A 27805-nucleotide genomic window follows, 5' to 3' on the forward strand; every position below is an offset into this window, starting at 1 on the left:
TAGTAGGGATTATGAACATGGCTTCTCACCATTAAAAAATCCGATCTTGTTTGCAAGATCTCTTCCCGCTCCCTTTGTGCGACTCGGCTCTAAGGCTGGTGTCACATTGGGACACCCGGCCATGCCTTTTGAAGGGTATAACCAATAAAAACTCGGAGTGCATTTCCTTTGGTGTCACACTGGGCCAGTGGACGGGTTTTCAAAGGCTGAGCTGGAGGTCCAGCTCAGAGCCAACTTTTGCGTGAGGATGGCCAGCCGAACCAGGTCGGCCAAACTGCAAAAGTTCTATAGCAACCAATCAGCGAGCACCGCTCTCTACACTTTCTCTCTCTCTCTCTCTCTCTCTCTCTCTTCGTTTACCCGCCCACCAAGCCCGCCAATTCATTTCTTCTGCTGCTCTTCTCACTGTTTGGGACATCGTGAGCTGCAGCTCTGCAGCCCCAGTGCACAAGGTAAGCTCTTGTAATTTTATTGTTAATGTTGCATTGCCTGCTTACTGTTGCACTTCCCTTGTCTCGCATCCGCACTTCCCTCATCTCGCCTCAGAGATGGAACAATGGAGTGGTGTATTTGCGTCTTTGAATCGACCTTGGAAGAATAGAACTCGCCCCCATCCCCTTCCAAATCCATCCCAGAAACCAAGTTATTCTCTTGGTAGTCTGCTAGGCATCTTCACCATCCTGCTGCCTACAATGGCACAGCCAAACCACACGAGTTAAAGAATGTTGTTGTTATGCTGTTAATGTTGCTCTTGCCTGCTTTTTGTGTTGCACTAAGGAATAACATCAGCAAGTGTTCGCTAGTAGGCGAGGGAATGAAACAAAGTAGATGATGCATGGATTAGTGTTGAAAATGCCCTTTTACCTGATCACTTATCCTTCAAATGTATTCATCAGGGCAATGGATTCCCAGATACCACCCCTTGGATCCCAACCAGAGGAAGAGTTTGTTGTCTCTCAACCAATGTATACTCCCTTGCCTTATTACCAATTTAGTTCATCCACCCCAGCTTCGATGGCATATGCAATGCCTTCCCATGGATTCAGTGCAATGCTTACTTCTTCATCTCCAAGTCCTCCTATGTTGTTTGGGCCACCACCCATTCGTAGCATGCCCCGGGTTGCATCCCCTAGTGAAAACGCATTTAAAAGCCCAATAACTGGCAAGCTTCTATTTGAAGAGTCTATGTAGGTAAACTCAGCAAAGCCACGTAAAAATGCTCGCAGCCAAAACCAATCCGCCAAGGAGGGAACAGGTGATGGGGATGGACCTGCTCCAAAACGAGCCAAAACTAGCAAGGCAAAAGCCAAGGGCAAAGAAGAGGATGACGACAATGCAGATAAAGTGATGTGGAAGGATTTTTGGGTAGAGCACTTGATACACATTAGAGGAGGGATGAATGACGAGTTTAACAAAATGCCAAAGCAAGGAATTGATCTTTGGGGTAAGGTGGCGACAAAGCTGGCATCCATGTTTGCTGATTGCAACAAGGATGGGCAAGCATGCAGAAAGAAGTGGGCAAGGGTGAACAAGCAGTATAGGGAGGACAAATCGCATAACGCAATATCTGGAAACGATAGAAAAAGATCATGCAAGTGGTACGACATAGTGGATGAATACATGCATGACAGGGCAAACGTAGTGTGCAAGAGTCATGCGTCCTCTATTGGGGAAGAGTTAGAGCCAGGTGATCATGGCCAGGAAGGCATTTACGTGTATACAAAGGAAAAGGAAGAGAAGAAAGTAAATCCTAAATCTAATGCAAAAGATGATGCCTTGCACCAATTAGTCATGCACATGAAAGAGGAATCTTCACGCCGAGCAGCCATAGAGGAGAGGCGACAAAAATCATTCGAGGCGATGCAGTCAATTATGGCATCACTCCTACAACAAGCTCAGAAAGATTGATCTCCATATGTTACTTTTGATTGAATTTCATCATATTTTAGATCTTTTCTTCATGTGGATGAACACAAGCTTGTATATTCACTGTACTCAAAATTTGCGATGAAGTAGGTTCAGATTGTACTTGAGCTGACTTTTCATCAGACTGAGTTTTTAAATAAACTAATATTCTGGGATGCATCAGGTTATGTTCTCAATGGATGTAACAAAGGCTCTTTTTTTGGTGCTATCAACGCGTATTTTCAGAAAACGCAACAAAGAAGATGTTCAACTGAAAACTAATCATGTGCTTTCACCATTTTGTCATCTGAAAATGTTCAGCTGAAAACTAATCATTGCTTGAATTGTGTCATCTGAATTGATTTTTCTTGAGCTGCGTTTTACTTGAGCCGGATTTGATGATGAAGGCGACCATAGTCAAGCGTAGTTACCTGTTGCTCTCTTCTTTAGTGACTCGGATTTTATTGATTATAGTCTTTCAGCCTGCATAGCTCTGTAAGTCTAGAGATGAAGTGGCCTACTTCTTTCAACTCTGGTCATTTACACTTGGATGGTTCAACTTTGGTCATTTACACTTGTCCTGTTTTGTAAATGACAACCCGATATGCTTATGGTGGTTATTAGTTAAGCTTTTTTTTTGCTCTTATGGTGGATCCCATCGGAGTGAGATCTGATCTTGAAAACTTCCTACTCAGAAAGGGATTGCTTTTTCTAGAGCTCTGCTACTATTCAGCCTTGCCAATTTTAGTATCGATTTTGTGTAAGACATAGTTAAGATCCTGTTCCCTCTTAATTGATTTTTCTTGATCAGGTTTTACTTGAGCTGCGTTTTCATCAGGCTCAGTTTTGAAATAAACTAATGTTCTAGTATGCATCAGGTTATGTTCAGGGATCTTTTCATCATGTTTTATGAACACCAGCATGTATCTTCAGTGTACTCGTAATCAACTTCAACTGCATTTAATCAACTTCATTTTTCCGTATGCAGTGAAAAATGGCAAACTGGAGATGCCTTGCCATCTTGTGTGCAGTGGTGTGCTTTGTGGTGATGATGGCACTCCAAGACCCACTTCAAAGTCCCGAGGAAGAGATGATGGAAGCATGGTGCAATGTTCTGGTGCACCTAGTCAAAGCAGACAAATCTCAGAAACGATGACGTGGTCACTTGACCCGAGCTTGCTGGACTTTCTCCCGTCCCCAAGGCTACCTGCAACGCTTTCTACTTGGTTCATGGGATGAGAAGATGTTCAAAAAATGTCTTCGGGTGAGTAAAAATACATTTGAGTACATTTGCTCTATGTTGGCCCCAACAATGAAGCGACAAAACACGCGTATGCGTAGAGCAATCAGCTTGGAGGATAGGGTTGCACTTTCCTTGCATAGACTTGCAAGCGGAGCTAATGTGGAGGTACTTGCAGATCTTTATGGTTGTGCCAGAAGTACAGGTACAAAGATCGTGCTGGATTTTTGCAAGGCAGTTTGTACAAGTGGTTTACGTGATTTCTATGTACGTTGGCAATCACGCACTCGAATGTTGCAATTGGCTGTATGACAACATCAGTTTTGAGTGAGTTGCAAGCTATTAGGCCACAAACTGAGGATCAAGTAGTAGCACGTGGACAAAATGATGGAGGTTATAGTATTGAGGTAGAAGAAGATGACGATGATTGTGAAAGCAATGCACATCACTTGGGCTTCAAAGCTGCCAGGCGCGACAATTTGGCAAGGGTAATGTATAAAGAGCACACACGACGAAATCTCCAATTGGTATTTGGAACCACGAATGTAATTGACAGTGACAATGATAGTGCTGATGATGAAGCTGAGGGAATATGACATGCAAGATGCATTGTTTGTTGCATCGTAAAATGAAAGTCTACCTTGCATCAATTTTCTTTGCAGTTTTGTCTCTTATTTAAGAAAAGTGGATTTTATTTTGTAGTTCGAGAACATGGATGAATATTTTTGCATTTTGTTTGGCTACGAATCGTAATCAATAATTGTTCAATGGTTGGCCGGTTGTCCTGGTTGTTAACCTGGATTGCTCTGTTACAAAGTGTGTTTTTTTCTGTCTTCTGGTGGGGTAATCCGCTGAATACATTGGTCTCATTAGCTCGCATTCTGCTCACATTCTGTCTCAGGCTGCTTGTGTTTTGGACAGGTTGGTTACATCCAGCACAGGCTGGTTGCTTTCTAGTTACATTCTGCACATGCTGAGAGAGAGCTTGCGTTTTGGACAGCTTGCTCTGGGTTAGCTTTGAATTATCAAATCAAGTACCGATTGGAAACCTGGCTATTAGTAGGACCTGTTGATGATGAGACAAGCATGCCATGGCTGTGAGTTGAGGCCATTGTTTACAGCTGTTACATGCGCACCATGCTCGACCCTTTCCTTGCTCTCATCATCAGCTCGAATGTGCTCTTCGTTTTGCACAGGCAAGGTCGTTGTTCTGTAGCGCACTCAAGGCGTTTCCCCTTTTTTAAATGCAAGTCCGCCCCAGTGTGACAGCAAACCAACTGGGCCAATTTGAAGCGCCTGTTGGCCTGGTGGACATCATGTGACACCTCAGCATGGCCGGGTGTCCCAGTGTGACAGGGGCCTAATACTACAGGCGGAATCTCTCGGCCACGTATTTTTTAAAAAGTGCATGTGGGATGGTCAAAGGCTAAACTGACATTGGGACTCGGGAGAGGTTTTGGCAACCATGGACTCTAGTCTCATTTCTGCGGGCGGAAACAGAGTGGGGGGCACTACTGTTGTCTACAAAGCTCTCTCTCTCTCTCTCTCTCTCTCTCTCTCTCACACACACACACACACACACACACACACACACAGTCACTTAGCGGGTCACATTATGAGTGCCCAGTTTCTTCCTGTGCAGAATGGCGCAGAAATCAAGAACAGTCTACTGCTTTTTCGTTCTCATATGCACGGAAGCAGTATGATCGGAGTGAGAAAACAATGCATTGGCAGTGGCCCTTTTCTGAGGCACCTGCAGCTTGCTGGTAGATCATAATATTTTGTTTCATCCGCCCAACTCTGTGTTTCTTATTAGCACTGTATAGACGATCTGTTAATTGGATGGTGTAGGTACTACTCGCTGTAGAGGCCATCCAATCAGAGTCTCTGATCAAAGTGGCGAATTTCAAGAAACTGCAGCATCACCAGGTATGGTGGAGCTGTGCAATTGATGCTGTTTCCTGATTTGTTCTTGAATTTTTTGTTAGTCCTATAGTATTTCCCATTGTTCAGTTTGGAGAATTGTCGCTTAACTGTCAAGAACAGGCTGGCTAAAACCCTGGTAGGCATGAACTTGCGCAAAGAGAAAAGGAACATCAAAATGAACAGGGAGGCCCAAATACGTCGAATTTTTTCTTATTGCTGAGTCAGAGGTAGAAGTGATTGCAGAGTAGGTTGTTGGTACATGGTCAATGTTCCATAGATGCCACCAGTGTGCTAGCCTTCCTCGCGGTGAGATGGAAAAAGAAGCAGCAGCCTCCTTCTCATATGCATTTATGTATGGGGGTAGCACAAGGTGAAAGATTCATTTATTTGAAGAATCATATTATGGTAGGCTAATGCTGTAGTTTGTACACCTGTGCTGACAGAAACAAACTCCTAACTGGTTTTGTTTTGGGGGGGGGGGGGATCCATTGTAGTATTGGAGAAATCAATGTGAAGGCAAAGCCTTGTGTAGGAGGCATGCTACCTACCCCATTGAGCCTCCTGGCCCCAATTTGTGATGGCTTCTTAAAGAGAGGAGCATGATTTTCAGTTTGCTGATCCCGTGTATGGGGTAGCCTGCTCATGGAGAGTTTATTGTCAAAGGAGAATGAACCGATTTGTCTGTGATAATGGTTAGACTCGCTGAAATGGTAAGGGGTGGTAAAGATACAAGTCCACATCATCTCTCGTCAATAAGGTGTTTTACACGAGACACAAGAGTGGCGTAGCTCCACCCCCAGAGAGCACTGACCCCAAAATGTGGCGCCCCTTTCGGTATTTCTTGATATTGCTTCAACTCAGTACAACACTGGTAGCACTGATCTGCATCTCCCGTTGGAAGGATGCTAGAGAGTGAGCCTTGGTTCGTATGTAAAGGCCCTTGGCCATCAAAAGCAGTTTACATGAAAAGCTTAGAGCCTAAAAGCATCCGGTCTCCAAAAGCTAGCGCCCTCAAGGGCTGTCTGTACAACTGTCAACGCATTTTGCGGGCGTTGGTACAACTACCACGTCAGCATGCTTCTATGCAAGACTGTGTGGGTGTCTTCTGCCACAAAGTGATGACGTGGCATGACCAATTGGAAGTGAAATGTCGAGTGGACAAGAGAAACTGAACCGACCAACTTGAAGAACTTGAGCATTGGCTGTGGGACCGCCCTGAACCCTAAAAGAGAGAAGCTTGCATTGTGAAAGTGATTTCCGTCAATCGCGCTGACATGCTGACGTGGTAGGGCTGTACAGGCTTTCGGCGTTTTGGGCTAGCTGTGCCACATGGCAACTTGTACGGATTTCCATAATTTTCTCTGGTTTTTGGGAAAAGATGCTTTTGGGATTTAGTGCTTTTGAACTGATTGCTTTTGGGGCTTTGCTTTTGGGCATCCCTTGTAAGTTTAAAAGAGCCCTTGGGCCTCTCACTCTGTAGAGCATCTGGACACAAAGTTTGAGAGAAGAGTGTCAAAGTCAACGATGCAAAAGCGTAGAGACCAAGGGGAGAGAGAGAGAGAGAGAGAGAGAGAGAGAGAGAGAGAGAGAGAGAGAGAGAGAGAGAGAGAGAGTCTCCTAAACCAATCAACCTTGGCAATGAATAACCAAATGTGTATACAATGGAGGCAAGGGGTTGCTTATATAGCAACCTCAGTAAATTACTAAATTGCCCTACCCAAACTTTGACACATAAGTGAAATAAATACCTAAAAGCCAAAAGAAATAATGGGATTACATTGGGCAGTTCACTTAAGATGCCAAAACTCAACACCCTCTTTGCAGCTCATAGTGGACATCAATAGTGAGACCAAGTCCATGAAGAAGCTATCGTGGACACCCTAGTAGAGGGCCTTGGACTACTAGATACACCTCGGTTTCGCTACCCTCAACTTTGTACCTTAGAAGAATGCCATCTTGAGCATCGGTTGCCTTTGTAGAAAATTTGAATTGTAGACCACACTACGTCAAAGAATCCCCATTCGTGAGCTGTGAACACAACACGTCCAAGATATAATACTCCAAGATAATGAACTGTGGAACACACCTTTCTATAATCCGACCAATAACAATGGATTGGTGCACTCATCCATAGTGTTTTAGATACGTCCGATTGGTTCCCTGCCAGATTTACGTGCCTTGAACTCCGACCTACGGGTCCAAACACCGATAAATTGAACTTGAACACAAGGGTTCAAATTAATTATATGGAGCACTGTTTGCCCCTCTCTGCCACTCACAAGCCTTTCTGGCTGAAGCTGGTGGGCGGCACTGGTATCCATGTGACTAGAAGGTGGGAGACCTTGCCTGCGTAGTCACCACCACACCAACAGCCTCTTTGGTGTCCTTCCCTGAGTCACTATCACTGCTTTCCTCCTGATGCTTTTTTTTACCTTTGTCCTTTGTAGAATCTTTGTCTTTGCCTTTGAATCTGCAATCCTTGGCCAAAGGACCATGCTATTCACAATTGTAACAACGGTTCTTGGTCCTCTTTCTGCTTCCTCACTTGTTGTCTCAAAAATTTGAATTTTGCCTTGAGTTATCAACATGGCTTCCCCCTCAAAGAGAAAAGAGCTGAGATCATCAAATTCCAGCTTTTCCTTCGTGACTTGTAGCCGAAGTGTCCTAGTCACTGTTTCATACTCTTTGGGGCAGCTTCATGAGAACCAAAGCAGCTAACTGAGTACTCGTCAGTGCACTTTTCATAGATGATAGTTGATCATGAATAACTTTAGCCTTCATAAGGAATGATTGCATGGAACTTCCTCGTGGAAACTGGATGGCAAATAAGTGTCCAAGAAAGGTGACTGCTCGCATTGTAGAATCCCGATCAAACATTCCAACGAGCTTGAACCACATATCGTTGAAAGTCTTCAAATTCTGAATGGCTGGAGAAAGGTCCTTTGTAAGAGATTCCACAATGGCCGACATTGCCTTCGCATTAGCCGCATCCCAATCGACACACGATTTGAGATGTTCTTCATCTTGAAGGCTAGTGCACCTGTTGTTGCCTCGTGGGACGGGGCTCTAAGCCGTCGACAATATCCCGTAAGCCTTTCCTTCAGAACCAGAGTCGCATGATCAAATTTCAATGAGCGTAGTTATTGCCGTTCAATTTGTCGCTGGCGCTCGAGCAAGGGGGGGCCATGATGAAGTTGCAAGATCTGGAATTCTAGGAAACCTTTTCGAACTCCAAGGGTGGCCGTGTGAACCAAGCCTCAACAAGCTGTCTCTCTCTTAGGCTCCAAGTTCCACACAGCGCAGATTGTGAGGCTGGCTTTCCCCTCATCTTGGATTACCCTACCTACTGACAGGACACCATCCGGTGGTGGTCCGTGCGGTCTATTGGTGTCTGCTGCAGCTTACGGTAGCTTCTGTAGTGCAGACTGCTTAGTCAGGCTTTCCTTGATTCGGAGGACGTTTACGGTGCAGATTGCTACATTTGGCTCCCTGGAGTTTTGTACAGCTTAGCCACCTGGCCACACTGGGTTGCAGGTTCATGCATTGACAGGCTTCTTGTCATTCGCATGACGGTTCCTAGGCTTCTCTGTTTTCTTTAGACGGTTTGACTATAGACACCACAGATCCTATTGGGCAGGACACTTGTAGGTCGATTGGCACTTCTTTTACGACAAGGTTGTTTTCACACTCAGTTCGGGACCTTCACGCAGTATCTTCACACTGCATTAGCGGAGTACAACAATTTGCTACATTGCTCGTGACGGCACTTTACCATGGATACCTCTCGGTGGTTTGGACACCCCAGACTGTTGCTACACTCACGGAGTCTTGTCCTTCAGTGGACATTGCAACAGACATCTTCATCATTTGCCTCACATCTTCGGCTTCATGTGGTTTGTTTAGCATCCGGTGCTGAGAGGGGGTGATTGGCCGTAGTGACATCTCATCTTTCTTTATAGGTACCTTGGTACGCTGGCAATCATCACATTGCTTAACATATTCTTCCACATCCATGTGAAATGTAGGCCACCATACTCCCACAGTTAAGACAATCTTAGTTGTCTTATCTCTTGAGAAATGGCCTCCGCTAATTCCTCCATGTGCTTGCTCTAAGATAGACAGATTTTCTTTTTTTGTTTCACATATTTTGAGTTGGCTATCCTTCCCTCTCATGTAAAGTTGATTTTCAATTAATGTGAAGTCTCGCCCACATATATTTCCATATATCATTTTTCTGTTTGGTCGTGGGGATTTTTCCAGGCATTGCCCTACCTCCCCTTGGGCACCTATTTATGGGGCCAGTGGGGTACCCACTTCGACATCTCTCATCTCACAGAGATACACACATTTGATTGTATTGGGTCTTCTGCTCATGGTAGTCATGGGGGACTGATCACCCCCCTCTTCACCATCTCTGGCGTTTGTGTCTCCTCTCTCTCTCTATCTCTCTCTTCCGCACATGCGCGCTCTCACAAATCTTATTCGTTTGTGCTCACTGTCATCTGGTGTGCGCCATTTACTGTGCATCTCACCCGTTAGTGGTGCCACACACAAGCCCTGTAGCTAGTGTTATTCGCAGCAGCCAACTACAACGCCAGCCGTTGCTTGCTTTGGGCTTGACCCAATAAGCCTTAAGGCTTGTGCTCACCCAAATGTTGAATTGCCCTTCTCAGTCAATTGTGCTTCGAGTACCTCAGCATCCCCCTTCTCAAATCAATTGTGCTTCAAGTGCTTTGTCATCAACACAGCAACCAGCGGACTGCCATCGTAGCTCGACACTACACTTGCTTGCGGATCCACACACGGATCGCATCTGTTGTTGTCGGCCCCCACCATCTCGAATGCCCTATCACGTTTCCTTGTTCTGCTGATGGAGTCTACTGTTAAGAGATTGATGCCACATATTGAGCTGAAGAATTGTGCTCTGCTGAAGGCATTTATCCCCTGGTTGGGATGGGCTTACTATGGAATTCTTCCTCTCTTTTTGGGAGACTCTCAAAGAGCCTTTGCTTTTCATGTTGAATGGGGCATGGGAGAAACAAGATTTGCAAGTATCATGGAAAGAGGATTGCTTAAATTGTTACATAAGTAAGCACTTTGCAAGCAATTTTCTCATTAGCGGTCAATTAATTTGATGCATGTTGTTGGTGAACTGGATTAAAGGTCACCTTCTTATAGGACTTCATTAGGCTTAGTATGGTTTCATTCCACATCGCCAAATCATTGACAACTTGGCTAATGTTCTGATTGGCATGAAATATGCAAAATACATGCAACAAGATATACTTGTTATGCAAGTTCGCAGTGCTAGGAATAGCCTGTACAAGGCCCTTCTCGTAGGCGCTGACTGTTCCTCCATTTGGCCGACCTGCAAGCCATTTGTGCTTAATATCTTTTGTTTATTTTGTAATACTCCATTGGAGCACGGGCTCCCACGGCAACTAGAGCTTGACCTTAAAAGAAGGTTCTTCCCATTGTTTTGCGTGCCCCAAAGGCCCTCTTACCTCAAGACCCTAAGCTTTGAGCTATAGCTTGTTTAAAAACTCTGTTCCCCACAGCTGCCACACGGTTTTCAAACACCAAAATAAATTTGTGTAAAAGCTAATCCCAAGATTGAAAAAACCTTGCTAGAAGCACAAACACCATGTGTTTGCATTTGCATAAGCTCTTTGCATTTACACATTTTCATTGGAACAATGCTCGGCTTTACAAAGATGACAAAATTTGTACAAGGATTAGACACTACCTGATATCGAGTAAAGACCATCCTCACTTGCACACATATTTGCACAAAATTTTGGCACACATGCCATGTCGACATCGACATCTGCTTTGAAAATTTTGACACGACACATTTGGAGGGGAGGAAAAGCATCGACAAACACGATGACATTACTTTGCAGGCGACATTGGCAACAAAGCACGTCACAAAATACTTTGATGATTTGCAGTAGGACTTCACCATTTGATCTCCGACATCGAAGAAAGTCCTATTTGTATTTTACCTACCACCTTGTTGCTTACCATTCTCTAGGGGAGGTATATTTGGCCTATACCCTTCTGTCAAATTCTTAAGGGACATGCATATTTTGATCCTACATCTAGTTGACAGCTCTCTGGGGAGGATGTTTTGACTTTGGTTCTACACCGTGTTGTTAGATACTCCAGGGGAGGATATCTTTGTACTTTTGGGTGCTACTGTGACACACACGGGGAGGCTTGTTGGGGTGTGTGACACAACTGCACCGCCACGAGTGAGGACCTTCTCTACATTGGAAGTCTAGAATTTGACATCACCGCTTACGTCATCAGATATTCTCCCTCAACTCTATAAAAGAAGCCTATGCTGCACACTTTGAATCCAATTTAAATTCACTTTTTGTATCTCCACTCATTACCATCACTTATGCCATTTTGCATATTAGTTTACTTATAATTTGCTATCTTCATTAGTGTCAATCTCTCTTTCTAATGTCTACCTACTAATTAGACCAGTTTCCGCCATTACCTTTTATATAATGCATTTCATGTAAACTTATTAAAGCCTTACATGGGACCAATACTAGAGGAGCCCATTACAGAGGATCTGTCACCAGGAGGTGTATTTTTCCTGCTGCCTTCCGTAAATAAGTATTAGATATATTTATTTTATTTTTACTTGTTTGTCCCAAAACCCTTGAAAAGGTGCAAGTGGACATTGCATGGCCAGTGTGAAACGGCTGTAGCCAAATGGGTTTCTCACATCGGGGATCTAGGTCGGTCAGACAGGGACTGTCCGGGCCAGTTAGCACTGAATTCTGATGAGTATGGAAGCTCGTGTGCGCCAAACTGGAATTTGGGCCACTCGTCAAGTCACTGCAACTTTATAAGTTGAAAGGGGCCAGTAAATTAACCCACATTGTAGATGTTGGTCAAATGGTAGTCTTCAATGATGGTTAGGAGACCGATAGGGACGCCATGGAAGCATCTCCTAAAATTTAGGGAATTGCTATTTTTGACCGGAAAATGTGTTCGCGTCATTAGCTTTGGAATGACAAGGGGAACATTCTATTGCTCTGCTGCCAAGTCAACTGACGCACCAATTGAGATATTTTTAGTAGGGAAAGCCCAAACTCGGAAACTGGGCGACGTGTCAGCCTGTGAGCGATTCTGCCACTCTGGGAGGCAAAAACGAGCTGCATATCAACAAAGTGGGCGCCATTTTCAGCCTCAGGTGGATTGTAGCAGGTACGGAAGCTATGGAATGGTTACCTTGCCCTCTATGCACAGTATGGTGACGGGAGTGATGCCCCGCATGCTACATACTGCTCTCTTTCTCCCCTACGTACAGTATGTTATGCCCCACTAGTGGGCTTCTCATTTGACCTATGTACAGTTCTGGGGGTTTATGCGCGTTTGCCAAGGCAAGAGCCTTCTGAACAGGAACCGGATTAGCTAATTGCTAATCCCCCACAGGTACGCACAATTCCATCACGAAAGATTGCGAGTTTGGAGAGTTTTCTCGCGTGAAAACTCGTCCAATTCACAGGGGAACTGTCCCATTGCGTGCGGGAGCCCTTGGGACACGCGTAGGCGTGTTTCCTCCGCTAAAAACGATCCGAAACAGGGAATTACAGCCTGCTGTGTTTTTCTGCAGGTTTAGGGTTTCGCACCTAAACTGCAAGGGAACATCGGGGGAGCCTCGTGAGAGCCTTGGGATGCGTATACAGGCTTTTGGGCTCCCAACAGTTTCTGTGACAGCTCACTAGAAAGCTTCCAGATATCGAGGGAATCCGTCCTAGACAGGTGTTTTTGACCTACAGGGGTTTTTGCGTCATTATGCTGTCGAAATCCGGTCGAAAACCTGTGTTTTCAGCCCTCGCCAGGTTTGGACAGCTTTGTGAAAGCTTGTGGTAAGTGGTCAAATCGTCTACCTTAATTTGAATAAAGAAATACCGAAAGGGGCGCCAGTCTTAGGGGCCTACAAGGTGTCGGTCTCGTGTGCGCAGTGACATTCTAGTCGCTGGACGCAACTGTGTTCTCTTCCCTTCTCAGTGCTCTGTGTAAAGTTAACAGGTAATTGAAATAGTACCGCCCTCTACGTTGTACGGGCCTTTTATATGGTTCCATCGACGGGATAGTCACTTTTTCTTCAAAAAGTGCAGCGTGGATTGTTGTGGGTGAAAGCAACACAGAGCTTGTCGATATGGCAGAGAAGAGAGACCAAGTACCTGAAGAGGGATCTTCCTCACATGGCACAAAGAAAATTCCTTCAACTCTTCAAGAAGAGGACAGGTTGTTTAGAACTCAACTGCGTTGTTGCATGGACATGTTTCAGCAGTTGGCTAACAACCCAAGGATGCAGGAATTCTTACAGGCTCCGACACAGGGTTTTCAGCCTCCTACACAGGGCATGACTGAGCCGTTGCAGGAAAAGGAGATTTCCAATGCGCAGAGGACTCATGATGCTCGAGGGAAAGCCCATGTGGTTGAGCAACTAGCGGTGTCCAATGATTCAAAGCAACTTGCTTTAGCTGGACAGGAACCGTTTGTGAATGGTCAAGGGAGCAATGAACAGGCTATGCGTCAGACCCTTCCATTACCTAATACTTATCCTGGTTATTTTGGAGGTGGTTCAGTGTTTCAAGCTATGGCTGGACCTTCCACAGGTTATATGCCAGGGAATGTGTTCGGGACAATGCAAACAAGCATGGGTAACCCTATGTACGCGAACATGGGTGTCCAACCAGGTTTTCAGGGTGCCTATGGCCAGTTTCGAGTGCCTGGAACACAATTTGGTATGGCTGGTTTTTCGCAGCCATACGTACAAAATGCAGATATGACAGGGAAAACAGTTGATGCGAGTGCTGGAATGAACACTCATGGAGCACCACTGCTACAGGCACCTGTTTATGATAATGTGGCTCCTTTGAGTCAGCCTAAGGATTACAAGGAAGGTGGGCAGGGAGTGAAGTTTGAAACTTTCAGAGGAACTGAGGACCAATTAAAGGCTTTGACCTTTATACAGCAGTTCGATGCAGCTTATGCTGGAGGCAACTTCACGGAATCTTCAAAGATATGCAAGGCTGCCACTTTCTTGAAAGGGAATGCGCTTCAATGGTGGACCGCATTGTTGAACCAAGGTCAAGCCCCAACAACGTGGGTCCAATTCAAACAACTTTTTGCGCCTGCATGGTTGACAAAACACTTTTGAAGTGGATGTAATGACGGAATGGCACGAGTTGAATGCTAAACAGTGTGCGGATCTGGAAGAGTACAATAAACGGTTTTGGGCCGCACTGTTGCCAGTCACCTCTTACAGGTTTGTGCCATTGTCAGAACAGATTGAGAAGTACTGTTGCGGATTGCCCAAGAAAATCAGGGACTACTGCACAAAGACTACTGTCATGAATATGTTTTAGTTGATAGAGAATGCAAGAGTGGCCAGCAATCTGTCGAAGGGAGATTCCGATGGATTTAATAGCCACAAGAAAGGGTCCTAGGGCAAACAGTTTTCAGCCAAGGGCAATGTTGCAGCAAAGCCTTCTGAGTCTCCTGCAAAGAAGCCCTCCACTCAAGAAGCTGATACGTCCAAGAAGCAGTCTAAATCTTCTTCGGAACGAGGACAAGGACAAAAAAGGCATTTTTCTGGCAAAACTTTTCAAGAAAGGAAAGCTCTTAGGGAGGCCAAGAAATGCTACATTTGTGAACAGGAAGGACACTTTGCAAATGAGTGCCCACAGAAGAAGTCACAGGATAAGGATGACAAGTCAGACCATAAAGGGAAGAAGCCAAAGCCGAGTGCAAGACTTGTTCCAGATTTGGTTGGAGACCAGCCAAACACAGATGCCACGGAGCTGTGCAGAGCTTGGGGCAAAGTTAGAGACCAGACAGTGCTGGTTTTCTTTGATCCAGGAGCCCGTGCAAATTTCATATCACCAGAATTGGCATCAAAGTTGGGCATTCGTGCAGAGGAGATGGGTATGACAGGCGAAGCAGGTTTGGCATGCCCAGGACATTCAGAGCCTGTTACTCCCATTCTGGGAAAGCTTCGTCTGTACATTCAGAGCTATGTGGATGCGGAAGAATTTCATATTATGCCGCTTGAGGGCTGTGATGTGTTATTAGGTATCCCATGGTGTTACAGGTTGCATGCTATGGTGGATACTTACAACAAAAAGATTACCCTTGTACATAGAGGAAAGACTCATGTCCTTGATGTAAAGCTTAAAGGCGAGTCTGTTCCAGTTGTTTCTGCTTCTGCTATTTCATCTGTAATAAAGAATCATCTTTTTGTTTACTTGATCTTTGCAAAAGAAGTACCTCAAGTTGTATCTAATTTGTCTACCTTAGATAAAGACAGGTCAACTTTTTTGAGTGGTTTCAGTGATTGTTTTTCGGACTCTTTGCCAGGGGAGTTACCTCCTGAGAGACCTGAGGATCATACTATAGATCTTGTGCCAGGTTCTAGTCCACCGAATAGACCACCATACAGGGTTAGTGCAGCCCAGCAGAAAGAGATTATGGGTCAGGTCAACGAGCTTTTAGAGAAGGGGCTGATTCAGCCCAGTTCATCCCCTTTTTGTTCGCCTGTACTCCTAGTGCAGAAGAAGGATGGTTCATGGCGCATGTGCATTGACTATCGCGCCTTGAATAAGAATACTATCAAGAACAGGTTCCCCATACCGAGGATAGATGACATTCTTGATCGGCTTGAGGGAGCGTCATTGTTTACAAGAATAGACCTAAAGAGCGGGTATCATCAGATACGCATTAGACCAGAAGATGTCCATAAGACTGCGTTCAGGACAACATTTGGTCTCTATGAGTTTCTTGTCATGCCATTTGGTCTCACAAATGCTCCTGCCACATTTAATAGAATGATGGACATAATTTTTAGACCACATAGAAACTTCGTGGGTACCTTCTTTGATGACATGATTGTCTACTCAAAGTCTGAAGAGGAGCATAGGGATCACTTGACTGCAGTTTTCAATGAGTTACGTAAGAACAGGCTACTCATTAATGCGAAGAAGAGTGAATTCTTTTTGCAATAGATTCACTTCCTTGGGCACATTGTTTCAAAGGATGGGGTACGCATGGATCCCGCTAAAGTGGAAGCAATTAGGTCATGGCCAGACTTGAAGTCCGTACATGACATTCGAAGCTTCCTAGGCTTATGTTCCTATTACAGGAGGTTCATCCGAAATTTTGCTGAGATTGCTTCTCCACTCCATGCACTGCAAGGAAAAGGAGTTACTTTCAAGTGGACAGCCAAGGAAATTTTAGCGTTCAAACACTTGAAAGAGAAGCTGACTTCAGATCCGGTAATTATTTTGCCAGATCTTTCTAAACCTTTTGTGGTTCAATGTGATGCGTGTGGCCATAGTCTTGGTGCAGTTTTAATGCAGAATGGCCGAGTAGTCGCATATGAGAGCAGAATTCTTTTGAAGACTGAAAGGAACTTGCAAGTCTATGAGAAAGAATTGCTGGCAGTAATTCATGCTCTCACTAGTTGGAAACACTATTTGCTAGGGGCTGATTTTGTTGTCCAAACGGATCATCAAACCTTGCGATATTTTCTTACACAGACGAAGTTGTCTGAGAAGCACATGCGATGGGCAAACATCTTGTCAATGTTCCATTTTCAGATTGTGCATGTGCAAGGGAAAAAGAACGTGGTGGCTAATGCGTTGTCACGAAAGCCCCAAATTTCAGCAGTGTCAATTCCGTACCATTGTGAACTAGACGAAATGAAGACACAATATGTTGAAGATTCAGATTTTGCAAGGATCTATGACCAGCTTGTTGATGGGCAACATCATGAGCACTATATGCTTAAGAATGACTTTCTCATGATGCATGGAAAGTTATGCGTTACTAAACAGTTACGGCCAAAGATTTTGATGGAAAGTCATGCTCCACCTTATGTAGGGCATCGTGGAATTGATGCGACAGTGAAAGGGGTTGAGGCATTCTTCTATTGGCCAGCTTTGCGTCAAGATGTTGACACATTTGTAAGATCATGCTTAGTATGCCAAAAAGTCAAATTTGACAGACAAAAGCAAACGGGATTGTTGCAGCCATTGCCGATCCCTGATAGGCCATGGGAAAGTATAGCAATGGACTTTATCTTTGATCTTCCAAGGACGCAAACAGGAAATGATGGGATTTGGACTCTCATTTGTAGGTTCAGTAAGCAGGCCCATTTCATTCCTGTTAGGAAGAAGATAAAGCCAGAACACATGGTCAAGATATTCATGAGCAATATCTTTAAATATCATGGGATGCCTCAGTCAATTGTCAGTGATAGGGATCCACGTATGACGAGTCTTTTCTGGAAGGCATTGTTTGAGAACATGGGCACTACGCTCAAGTTCTCTTCTTCGTTTCATCCGCAAACTGATGGACAGCTAGAAGAGGCAAATTCTACTGTCTTGGACCTACTCAAATGTTATGTCTCAGAGCACAAGGCAACTTGGGAACACCATCTCCCATTGGTTGAATATGCTTACAATAACACTGTGCATACATCAACAGGTAAGGCACCATTTGAGATAGTGGAAGGAGGAAAGAAAGTCCCACCCATTTTGCAGACTAAGGACAAGATATTTGAGGCAGACAAGTATGTCGAAGATATGGATGAAACATATAGGAAGATAAAGATTGCTCTTGAGAAGACTCAGGCTAAGCAAAAGAAAGCTGCTGATCGTCACCGTCGTGAACTTGTATTTTCACTTGGTGATTGGGTACTTTTGCGCTTTGAAAAGGCCAAGTTAAGGAAAAGGAAAGGCAAGGAACGCTTATTTCCTAAGCTCAGAATGCGATATTATGGTCCTTTTCAGATTTCAGAAAAGATCAGCGATGTAGCTTACAGGTTAAAGCTACCAGAAGGCTGGAAAATACATAATGCTTTTCATGTCAGTCTTCTAAGGCCCTTTGTTGGTGATGTGCCAGAGAATATGCTTGATGAGGAACAACCCGAAGTGGAAGAATTGGATGAAATCCTTGTTCCTGAACAGATATTGGCACATAAAGAAAGAAAGGTTAGAGGAAAAGTTGCAAGACGCTATTTGGTGAAGTTCAAGAACTATCCATCATTAGATGCCAAATGGATGGAAGAGTCTGAATTGCTTGATTCACCTCAGCTATTGCAATTGTATCTTGAAGCCTTTCAAATGGAACCCATAGTGACTTGATGCAACCTTTTTGGAGCAAGGCAAGAGCATGGTTCATGATGCTCAAGAGAGTAGTTAAGCAATTGTATCTACTCTTTCCATACAGAATTTAGCTAGAGACGTTTGTGCTCAAGAGTACACTAGAAGACTTCTATGCTTGATATATGTGTCGTAGCCAGGTTGGTGGGATTGTTTAATCGTCCAACGCTACATTTCCGGAAGCATGTATATCTTGGATTCCCATCATAGAATATATGTGATATCAGGAGATATCTGCATGTATTATTGGTATGCAAGTGAGGTCGCTTGCAGAATTTCAAGGGTGGGGTGTGTCACCAGGAGGTGTATTTTTCCTATTGCCTTCCGTAAATAAGTATTAGATATATTTATTTTATTTTTACTTGTTTGTCCCAAAACCCTTGAAAAGGTGCAAGTGGACATTGCATGGCCAGTGTGAAACGGCTGCAGCCAAATGGGTTTCTCACATCGGGGATCTAGGTCGGTCAGACAGGGACTGTCCGGGCCAGTTAGCACTGAATTCTGATGAGTATGGAAGCTTGTGTGTGCCAAACTGGAATTTGGGCCACTCGTCAAGTCACTGCAACTTTATAAGTTGAAAGGGGCCAGTAAATTAACCCACATTGTAGATGTTGGTCAAATGGTAGTCTTCAATGATGGTTAGGAGACCGATAGGGACGCCATGGAAGCATCTCCTAAAATTTAGGGAACTGCTATTTTTGACCGGAAAATGTGTTCGCGTCATTAGCTTTGGAATGACAAGGGGAACATTCTATTGCTCTGCTACCAAGTCAACTGACCCACCAATTGAGATATTTTTAGTAGGGAAAGCCCAAACTCGGAAACTGGGCGACGTGTTAGCCTGTGAGCGATTCTGCCACTCTGGGAGGCAAAAACGAGCTGCATATCAACAAAGGGGGCGCCATTTTCAGCCTCAGGTGGATTGTAGCAGGTACAAAAGCTATGGAATGGTTACCTTGCCCTCTATGCAGAGTATGGTGACGGGAGTGATGCCCCGCACGCTACATACTGATCTCTTTCTCCCCTACGTACAGTATGTTATGCCCCACTAGTGGGCTTCTCATTTGTCCTATGTACAGTTCTGGGGGTTTATGCGCGTTTGCCAAGGCAAGAGCCTTCTGAACAGGAACCAGATTAGCTAATTGCTAATCCCCCATAGGTACGCACAGTTCCATCACGAAAGATTGCGAGTTTGGAGAGTTTTCTCGCGTGAAAACTCGTCCAATTCACAGGGGAACTGTCCCATTGCGTGCGGGAGCCCTTGGGACACGCGTAGGCGTGTTCGCTCCGCTAAAAACGATCCGAAACAGGGAATTACAGCCTGCTGTGTTTTTCTGCAGGTTTAGGGTTTCGCACCTAAACTGCAAGGGAACATCGGGGGAGCCTCATGAGAGCCTTGGGATGCGTGTACAGGCTTTTGGGCTCCCGGCAGTGAAAAACAGAGAATTACAGCCCACTGAATTTCTGTGACAGCTCACCAGAAAGCTTCCAGATATCGAGGGAATCCGTCCTAGACAGGTGTTTTTGACCTACAGGGGTTTTTGCGCCGTTATGTTGTTGAAATCCGGTCGAAAACCTGCATTTTCAGCCCTCGCCAAGTTTGGACAGCTTTGTGAAAGCTTGTGCGAAGTGGTCGGATCGTCTACTTTAATTTGAATAAAGAAATACCGAAAGGGGCGCCAGTCTTTGGGGCCTACAGGGTGTCGGTCTCGTGTGCGCAGTGAAATTCTAGTCGCTGGACGCAACTGTGTTCTCTTCCCTTCTCAGTGCTCTGTGTAAAGTTAACAGGTAATTGAAATAGTACCGCCCTCTACGTTGTACGGGCCGGTTATAGGATCCCCCATAAGTTGAAGACACAAACAAACCATTGAGCGCGACCAAATCCTCTTTCATAAGGATCAAACTTCAAGAAGTGGCCTTGTGACACGGAAATTTCTATTGAAGTACAAAGAATTACTCAGAGTTGACGCAAGTGGGTGGGTGAAAAATTCATGCAGGCTTACCTTAAGATTCTTAAACAATATGAAGAAGCTTTTCAGCTAAGGACAACTGAATAAGATCTGGTGGGTTGTTGCATCCCAATTGAAAAGAACTTGTATCCTTTTTCTATTAGTCTTAAATTCTAGAAGTGTGTTTTCCTTTCATAAAACAAGATAGCTAGAACAATGCATGCATCTTAGTATAATCACTGATGAGTAGTCACAGGTTATGGTGGACCCACACAATGGGTTAGAGCATAGATAGTGCACATTCCCACCTAGAAAACCCAACAGGGCGCCTGTGACTTTAGAAAAGACGATTACAATCAATAAGATGACGTGATCATGAAAGATTGCTCATTGTGCATATGTGGGCTATTGAATGCTTCTATGTTTTCACATGCATCTTGGATTTATGTTTTAAAGCTAAAATTGTGATCTACACGAAAAGAGCTTTCATTTGATACCTATATTGATATTTCTTTTTGTTAGCAGTCTTCCAAAGAAGGAAGGTTCTAGAAGCTTCTAAAAGATTAGGAGAAGGGTTCTAAAAGGACACTTGTTGCAAAGCTTCCAAAAGTTGGGACACTTGTCTACTCTTTTTGACCGTTGAAAGGACACTCGTTGTAAAGCTTTTCAAAAGCTGGGACACTGGTCACACATGCATCAACCATATTGACATGTGGCTGGACACTTGTCCCCATGCTACCTAGCTTACTCTTTTTGTTCATAAAGCAACTCCACCTATAAATTCAGTCCTTTCACCCACATTTGAACATCATCTACTTGTTGAATTTTGACTCTTATCATTAGTCAAAGAAGCCTCTATGCTACTACCATCATCTCCCTCTACATCTATCTTCAAATTCTCACCAAATAGACAATTCTCTCTCTCTAGCTTGCTGATTTTCAAGGCAACAAACCTACAAATCAATAAATTCAGCTCAACTCTTGAAACTTCGAGCTCTTTCTCTCACCATGAATGCAACAAAGAAGATGAACTACTGTTTTATCCCAAGAAGCAGTTGATGAACTACTGTTTTATCCCAAGAAGCAGTTGAACTCCTCTTTGTGAATATGTTGGAATTATCTTCTATATTTTGTTTTTTTTAATGCATGTGCATATGACATCTTGCATGATCTACGAGTGCGACTCTACTTTAACTCACTCTCCGGTTGATTGTAACTGAGCTCAATCTTAAGGTACTTGGATTGAGCATTATTTTTTTTGCTTCCAGGGAACGGGGGGCTGCCCATCTTCAACCCTCATTCCGTTTCTTGTCTCTTTGAAGTTTGGTAATTAATGTTTTGTCAAGTTCTATAAATATCGAATCACAAGTAAGCACTTTAAGTTGCACGGGTCTCTTACATTGACACCAATTAATGGCATTACCCGACAAATACATGGCGGTTGTCAAAACTTTACTGTTACTGTTCTTCTTGTTAGTTGCAAAGTAAGCATTAAATTGATGCAACCAAGAATAAATAACAGAGGCATCCATCTTACCATGATACTTACTGAAAGTCAACTGCTTAGTGACTGGGTGGTTGGAGTCGTCGTCTCTACCCAGGCTATGTGATGACTTGCCAGCCTCTTTGGAAGGATCGGCCCTCGAGGAGTGGAACTGATAGACCAACTCTTGCATGTGTTGGTCTTTCTAGGCCTCACGCTCTTGCTCCATAGCTTCCCTTTTTTCTTCAACAGCTATACGTAGAGCTTCGCGTTCCCTCTCTAGAGTCATTCTTTCTGTAACAAACTGCTGACATGTTGAAACCCTAATTCTGTTGAAACCCTAACCCTAAAATCAAAAACCCTAATTCTATGCAAAACCCTAATTCTGTTGAAACCCTAACCCTAAAGTCAAAAATCCTAATTCTGTTGAAACCCTAACCCTAAAATCAAAAACCCTAATTTTGCTGAAACCCTAATCCTAAAATAAAAAACTCTAATTTTGCCCAAAACCCTAATTCTACTGAAACCCTAACCCTAAAATTAGAAACCTCAACCCTAACCCTAACCCTAACCCTGATTTGCTAATGTGGCGGGCTGACACGTGGCCTGTTGTATGGACAACAGTGTGATTTACGAAAAGCTTGTAGCTTTTGGCATTGCTTTTTGGACCAAAAGCTTTTGAGTTTTGAAGGCTTTTCACTGTAATTGCTTCTTAGGCCAAGGGCCTTTAAATATGACGTTAGGACTCATTCTCTGGCATGCTTCCTGGAGAAGGTGCAAAGTCTGGAGTACCAGCTTGTATTGTGTTGATGCAATATAATGAAATACCGAAAGGGGCGCCAAGGTTTAGGGCCAATACTCTCTGGGGTGGAATTCCGCCACTCCATGTCGCGTGTCGTCTCTCTCTCTCAATTCAGTTGTTATTGAAGTGCTAAAAGTCTATTCAGTCTGTTCTTTTCTATTGGCACGTGGTGCCCGTCTTGTGACACTTTCCCTTTCGATTGCGGCCCACTGAGCATCCTGCTGTGGCATCATCTCCATCATGGACTTCACCACAGTCTCCATAGAGTTTGGTGGAATCCGTGGCGAGGATGGGGATGAAGGAGGATTTGGAAACGGTCTTTGTGGTGTAGGGACTTCTTCTTCTCCAATTTCATCCTTATTACCTTTATGCAAAGTTTCCATTCTGCTTCTGGTGATGACCATGCACAGAGTATTGGGGTACTTGGGTTTTGTCACAAATTGTTGACGTGTCAAGCCATTGAAGAACGGAGCCAATACGCAGATCCCGGCTGAGGGGCCTAAACCCTAAGACGAAGCAGTAGAAGAAGAAAAAGAAGTCCTACCCATTATGGGACCCCGTTCGATGGGGCCTAGGGGACCTGAAGGCACTAAAATTAAAGCGGGGCCAGCACACACAAAGCGTAGAAGATGATAACGTGGCTGTTCTACGGAACTCCCGCAAAACGCGTTGACATGCTGACGTGGCAGATTGCATGGACAGTCCCGTAATTCGCACTGACATGCCACGTGGCAATTGAGCGGATTTCCACAAAACGCGTTAATAGCTTTTGGCCACCCGCTTTTGGACCAAATGCTTTTGAGTTTATAGATTTTCATATAAACTGCTTTTCATAGGCCGAGGGCCTTTAAATATGAGCCAAGGGCTCATTCTCTAGCATGCTCTGCGTGAGGTGCAGAGGATGGAGTATCGACGATGTACTGAGTTCAAGCAATATAAAGAAATATCGAAAGGGGCGCCAAGGTTTGGGGCCAGTCCTCTCTGGGGTGGAACTTCACCACTCCTCGTCTTGTGTTTCGTGCGTCTCTTTCAGTTCAGTTGTTATTTGAAGTGCTTAAAGTTGTCCAGTATGTCCTTTTCCGTTGGCACGTGGTGCCCATTCCGTGGCAGGTTCTTGGGTACTCGAGGTTCTTGGTACTTGGGGTATTCGGGCACTTTGGGGCTCTTGCTACTTGGTACAACGTGCAATCTGCATTTAAGAAAGCATTTCTCTTGCCCAAGCTCAACTCCTTCCTACGGGTGCACCCCTTAGCGGCCTTGCAATCGCACCAAGGTTGCTTCTTCCCATCTCACGTCGATTGGCGTGCCACAATGTGCAAGGTCTGCTTTCAATGAGTGGGAAAGAAGAACGAGGGGAGGCTGGACAAGCCCTTCTCTTTTGGGTTGCCTGCCACTCTTCAAAAACACAAACTAAAGAGATCGACATGCCCAAGTGGTCTTGGGTTACGTGTGATCTCAAAAAAGCAAAAAAATTTATGTGGTTCTTTACGGCTCAATGGTCCTTACGACAAAGCGACGAAGATGGGAGCGTGCCTGATGCGCAATGGACTAAGGCTGGCAGTGGGAGTGGCTAATAAGCCTGCGGCAAGGACACAAAACTTCCTTCAAAAGATGCATTTGAGAAAGGCTCTTTAGGTTCTTTTCTTGAGTGATGATACCGAACAGTGCCAAAGAGTGGAGTAGCTAATAATTCTGGGGCAAAAACACGAAGATCCTTTGATAAAATAAATCTGAGAGAGGTTCTTCAGGGCCTAGGGCTAATCTGGCTTGGAACCGCGATCTGACGATGAGGTTAGGGCTGATGGCTGAAAAATGCTGATGGCGGTGGAGAGCAAAATGCTAGTGCTGCTGGGTACTTGTACTGGAGGGTTTTGACTTAGTTGGAAGGGTCTTGGTCCGGCAAGTAATTAGCCAGAAGGCACCCATGACTTTTAATGAAGCTGGCTGAAAATGTCACTTAATTTAAGTTATAAAAACTCATTATAAGAGGTGCTTCACATGCAGTTACTATCTAGGCTTGGATAATGATGCTATTGTATGAGAACACTCCCTAGTGCCTACACCTAGCAGACACTGGCTGTGCTCATGTGCAATCAGAGGGTATGAAACTACACTAAAGCGCCTGGATATGCATGTCCTGCGTATAGGCTCACAAGGGTGCTAGAACACTTCCTAGGCTGTCCTAAACCCTAGAAATAGGAGTTAGCTTGTCCACATGCACATAGGGTTAGATGTGCACGTGACAGGGTGATACTCTAGCCATACAAGCATGCCCTAGACCAACTTGAAGCAACAGAGTGGTGCAAACTCTATACAACTAGTTCACGCTATCCATCGTTGTACAAAGAGTTGACTTCAATAAAGATATCAACCATTCTATATCTCTACATGCGTCTTGAGTATTATATTGGTTTTGTACTCTCTCAAATTGTAAGTCTTTTCGTGGCGCCAAGATCCTCATATTTTCACAAGGGGGAGGAGATGCATGGACTTGTTCTTTATCTGCTCTAGCTGCCCTGCTAGACTCCGTGCTTTGATGTATTGAAGGATAGAAATTGGTAGTTTAAGATGTGCAGACGATTTCAGCTACCATTTGTTTTCATCTACTCAATTCTGGTGCCTTGGCAGATTTTAAAGAGTATTGCTCCTTTAGAAGGCTATCAATGTATGGTGATCTTGAAGAGTTGAATGACAAGATGTGACGCCCTTTCAAGACTGTGGTAGCATATTTGTAAAAATTGTCTCAATGCTTTGTATAGAAATGGATGCATTCTGTGGATGACATACCCTCTATTCGTGGCTCAATGATCTCGTCACTAAAGAGGGTTGGTAAACATAGTTTGTATGTTTCGTGGTAACATCGAGGTGTACTCAAGGGAAGCACTAAGCACTTCTTGCAACTCTCAAAATGTCCTCGTCAACCGGCCATATGATGGATGTGCATACAGCTGTTGAATAAGTTTCCTGTTGTTTGCTCACTGCGGGCTGTAGAAGACACATGCTGGAAATGTTACCTGGTCTGGACTCTACTGGCAATAATGTTAACGGTTTTTGCTTAGTCATGAAGGAAAATAATATGTCTGGTGCATGTGGCAGGTGCTGTTCCTCTTACAGAGACAAATAAGTTCCTGGAGGCTCTTCAAAATGCAAACAAACTGATACCTTACGTTGTGTTGGGAAGCACATTGACTGCTCTTGTTTATCCACCATCTTTTTCGTGGTTCACAAACAGGTACACTGGTCTTTTGTAGCTTCTTTACTAACAAAAAGAAACTTATGGAAGCATTTGGGATACATTGCATGGCCTTATCTCACAGGTACTACACACCAGCTTTGGGATTCTTGATGTTTGCAGTAGGCATCAATCTGAAATACTCGGACTTTACAAGTGCTTTCAAACGTCCATCAGTGTTAGCTGTTGGTTACATTGGACAATATGTTGTTAAGCCTCTCCTCGGTGTGTTGTTTGCTACAGTTGCAGTGTCCTATCTTCATCTGCCCGATGCCATTGGTGAGTATACACATATTGAAGCCCTTACTATGCTAACTACTGTGCCTCTTGGCAAATCATAATGGTGTTTTCTTTCCATCAAGGTACGGGGTTAATCCTGGTTTCTTGTGTGAGTGGGGCACAATTATCCAACTATGCAACATTCTTGGTCAACCCTTCCATGGCTCCTTTAAGCATAGTAATGACCGCACTCTCAACAGCAACTGCAGTTTTTGTGATACCTGCCTTGACACACTTGCTTTTGGGCCAAAGATTACCTGTGGATGCACGGTCAATGATGGTAGACATCACACAGATTGTTGTTGCACCTATTGCTGCAGGCCTTGCTCTCAAACAGTATGTGAACTTCATGCTTGAAGATGCTTTGCAAGAGTTTTCATGCAAGGTTTTGATGGTTTGTGTCCATGGTAGGTTTGCTCCACGAGTGACAAAGTTGGTTAAGCCGTTGCTTCCACTTCTATCTGTAATGGTGACGGGCTTGTGCATGGGGTCTCCTTTATCAAGAAATATTAGTGCTGTGAAATCTCCATTTGGCCTTGAGCTTTTGCTACCCATTATCGGTTTTCATGCAGCAGCATTTTTGATCGGTCACAAGTTCTCAGGTCTTTTGTTCTGGCGTGAGTCGGATCGAAAAGGCTTGCAGAGGACAATATCTTTGGAAACAGGTAAAGCTGTTTCTTTAACCCTTGTCATTTATCTGTGCTCTTTGGGTTTATAGTAAGGTTCTGTGCAAGGTCTGGAGAAGGATTGAAGGATAAGCCTCATGTTAAGGTCTTTCTAGCAGTGCCAATTGCATGGTGTTACTGAAATGGTTTTTTGGTGCATTGATAGGCATGCAAAGCAGCCTTCTTGGCCTGGCATTAGCCAACAAGTATTTCTCTGATCCGCTAGTTGGGCTTCCTTCAGCTATGTCGGTATGGAGTTGTCTGCTTCCAAGTTATAAATTAAAAAATTAATTTTTTAAATGCCTTTTAACATGTCAATGGTTTTTTTCCCTTTGGTTTTGATTCTGTTTGCAGACAGTCCTCATGTCCTTGATGGGCTTTGGCTTGGTGATGTATTGGAATGCTAAGAAGGAGAGAAACATGCAGATATAGTAGATCTCCTCTTGAAACTTAAAAGAGTAGGGTTCACCATCTTCTTTATCTCATTTGAAGACTTCATTTGCTACCAGACATGCGACACCATTCTTCATATATATATTTTATGCAAATACAGGAAGACTGATTTTCTTGTTGTTGAACACTTCAAACGCCTTATCACAAGTGAAAGTTTAACCATACAGACCTTGGAAGGTCATTTAGCTGTTGATATAAGAACACAGGTGACAATTTCACCTCCTCATCTCAAGACCTTGTTCATGACCATATCTACATTCAAATGAAGTCCACAACTTCACATATAGACCTTAAATTAAATTCCGTTGAATATTTTGGCTTGAGCACCTCAGGTGCCAACTTTTAAACTTGGACCTAAATTTTGTTGACAAGTCTTGGTTTTTCAGAACTTTAGGTTGGTTAACTAGATATTGGTTTGTTCTTCCATGTGGCCTTCAATTTATGCCTAAAACTTTGGGGCAAGTATTGAAATATTTTCCAACAGCAATGCCACTTTTAAAGGGTTTCTTAGAGGTTTTTGGAAATACCTACAAACAAGTAGTAAATGTATCAATCAATGGAGATGCACATTTTTCTTGTTATGTGCATGTTGATCATGGGACTGTGGCACTGCTGCATCTGGTAGAACAAACAATAAGATGGGCACCACACGCAAAGTTCTTTGTCCTCATCCAA

The 27805-nt window shown here is 44.0% G+C and overlaps 1 protein-coding gene and 1 pseudogene across 5 annotated transcripts; both read left to right on the plus strand.

The window, feature by feature from the left end:
* The first annotated feature begins 296 nt into the window (after positions 1 to 296).
* Positions 297 to 2085, plus strand: LOC147438339 (uncharacterized; annotated as a pseudogene). Its single transcript, XR_015184975.1, has 2 exons — positions 297 to 452; positions 897 to 2085. The product of XR_015184975.1 is annotated as an uncharacterized LOC147438339 (transcript).
* A 1671-nt stretch (positions 2086 to 3756) lies between these two features.
* On the plus strand, positions 3757 to 27501 carry LOC147438340 (putative sodium/metabolite cotransporter BASS5, chloroplastic). 4 transcript variants are annotated; one of them, XM_086487632.1, is made up of 10 exons: positions 4088 to 4242; positions 4342 to 4646; positions 4788 to 4911; positions 4997 to 5074; positions 25598 to 25733; positions 25819 to 26012; positions 26096 to 26348; positions 26424 to 26677; positions 26844 to 26926; positions 27032 to 27501. In XM_086487632.1, the coding sequence occupies exons 2-10, from the start codon at positions 4611 to 4613 to the stop codon at positions 27107 to 27109; spliced, it is 1236 nt and encodes a 411-aa protein (XP_086343758.1). In that variant the 5' UTR covers positions 4088 to 4242; positions 4342 to 4610; the 3' UTR covers positions 27110 to 27501. The 4 variants fall into 4 exon arrangements, with proteins under 4 accessions (XP_086343756.1, XP_086343758.1, XP_086343757.1 ...); XM_086487631.1 differs by having other exon boundaries at positions 4089 to 4242; positions 4342 to 4673; XM_086487630.1 differs by having other exon boundaries at positions 3757 to 4242; positions 4342 to 4911.
* The last annotated feature ends 304 nt before the right edge of the window (positions 27502 to 27805 follow it).

Source organism: Adiantum capillus-veneris, chromosome 17 (genome assembly GCF_014529385.1).
Source record: "Adiantum capillus-veneris isolate H3 chromosome 17, ASM1452938v2, whole genome shotgun sequence".
Classification (NCBI taxonomy): domain Eukaryota; kingdom Viridiplantae; phylum Streptophyta; class Polypodiopsida; order Polypodiales; family Pteridaceae; genus Adiantum; species Adiantum capillus-veneris.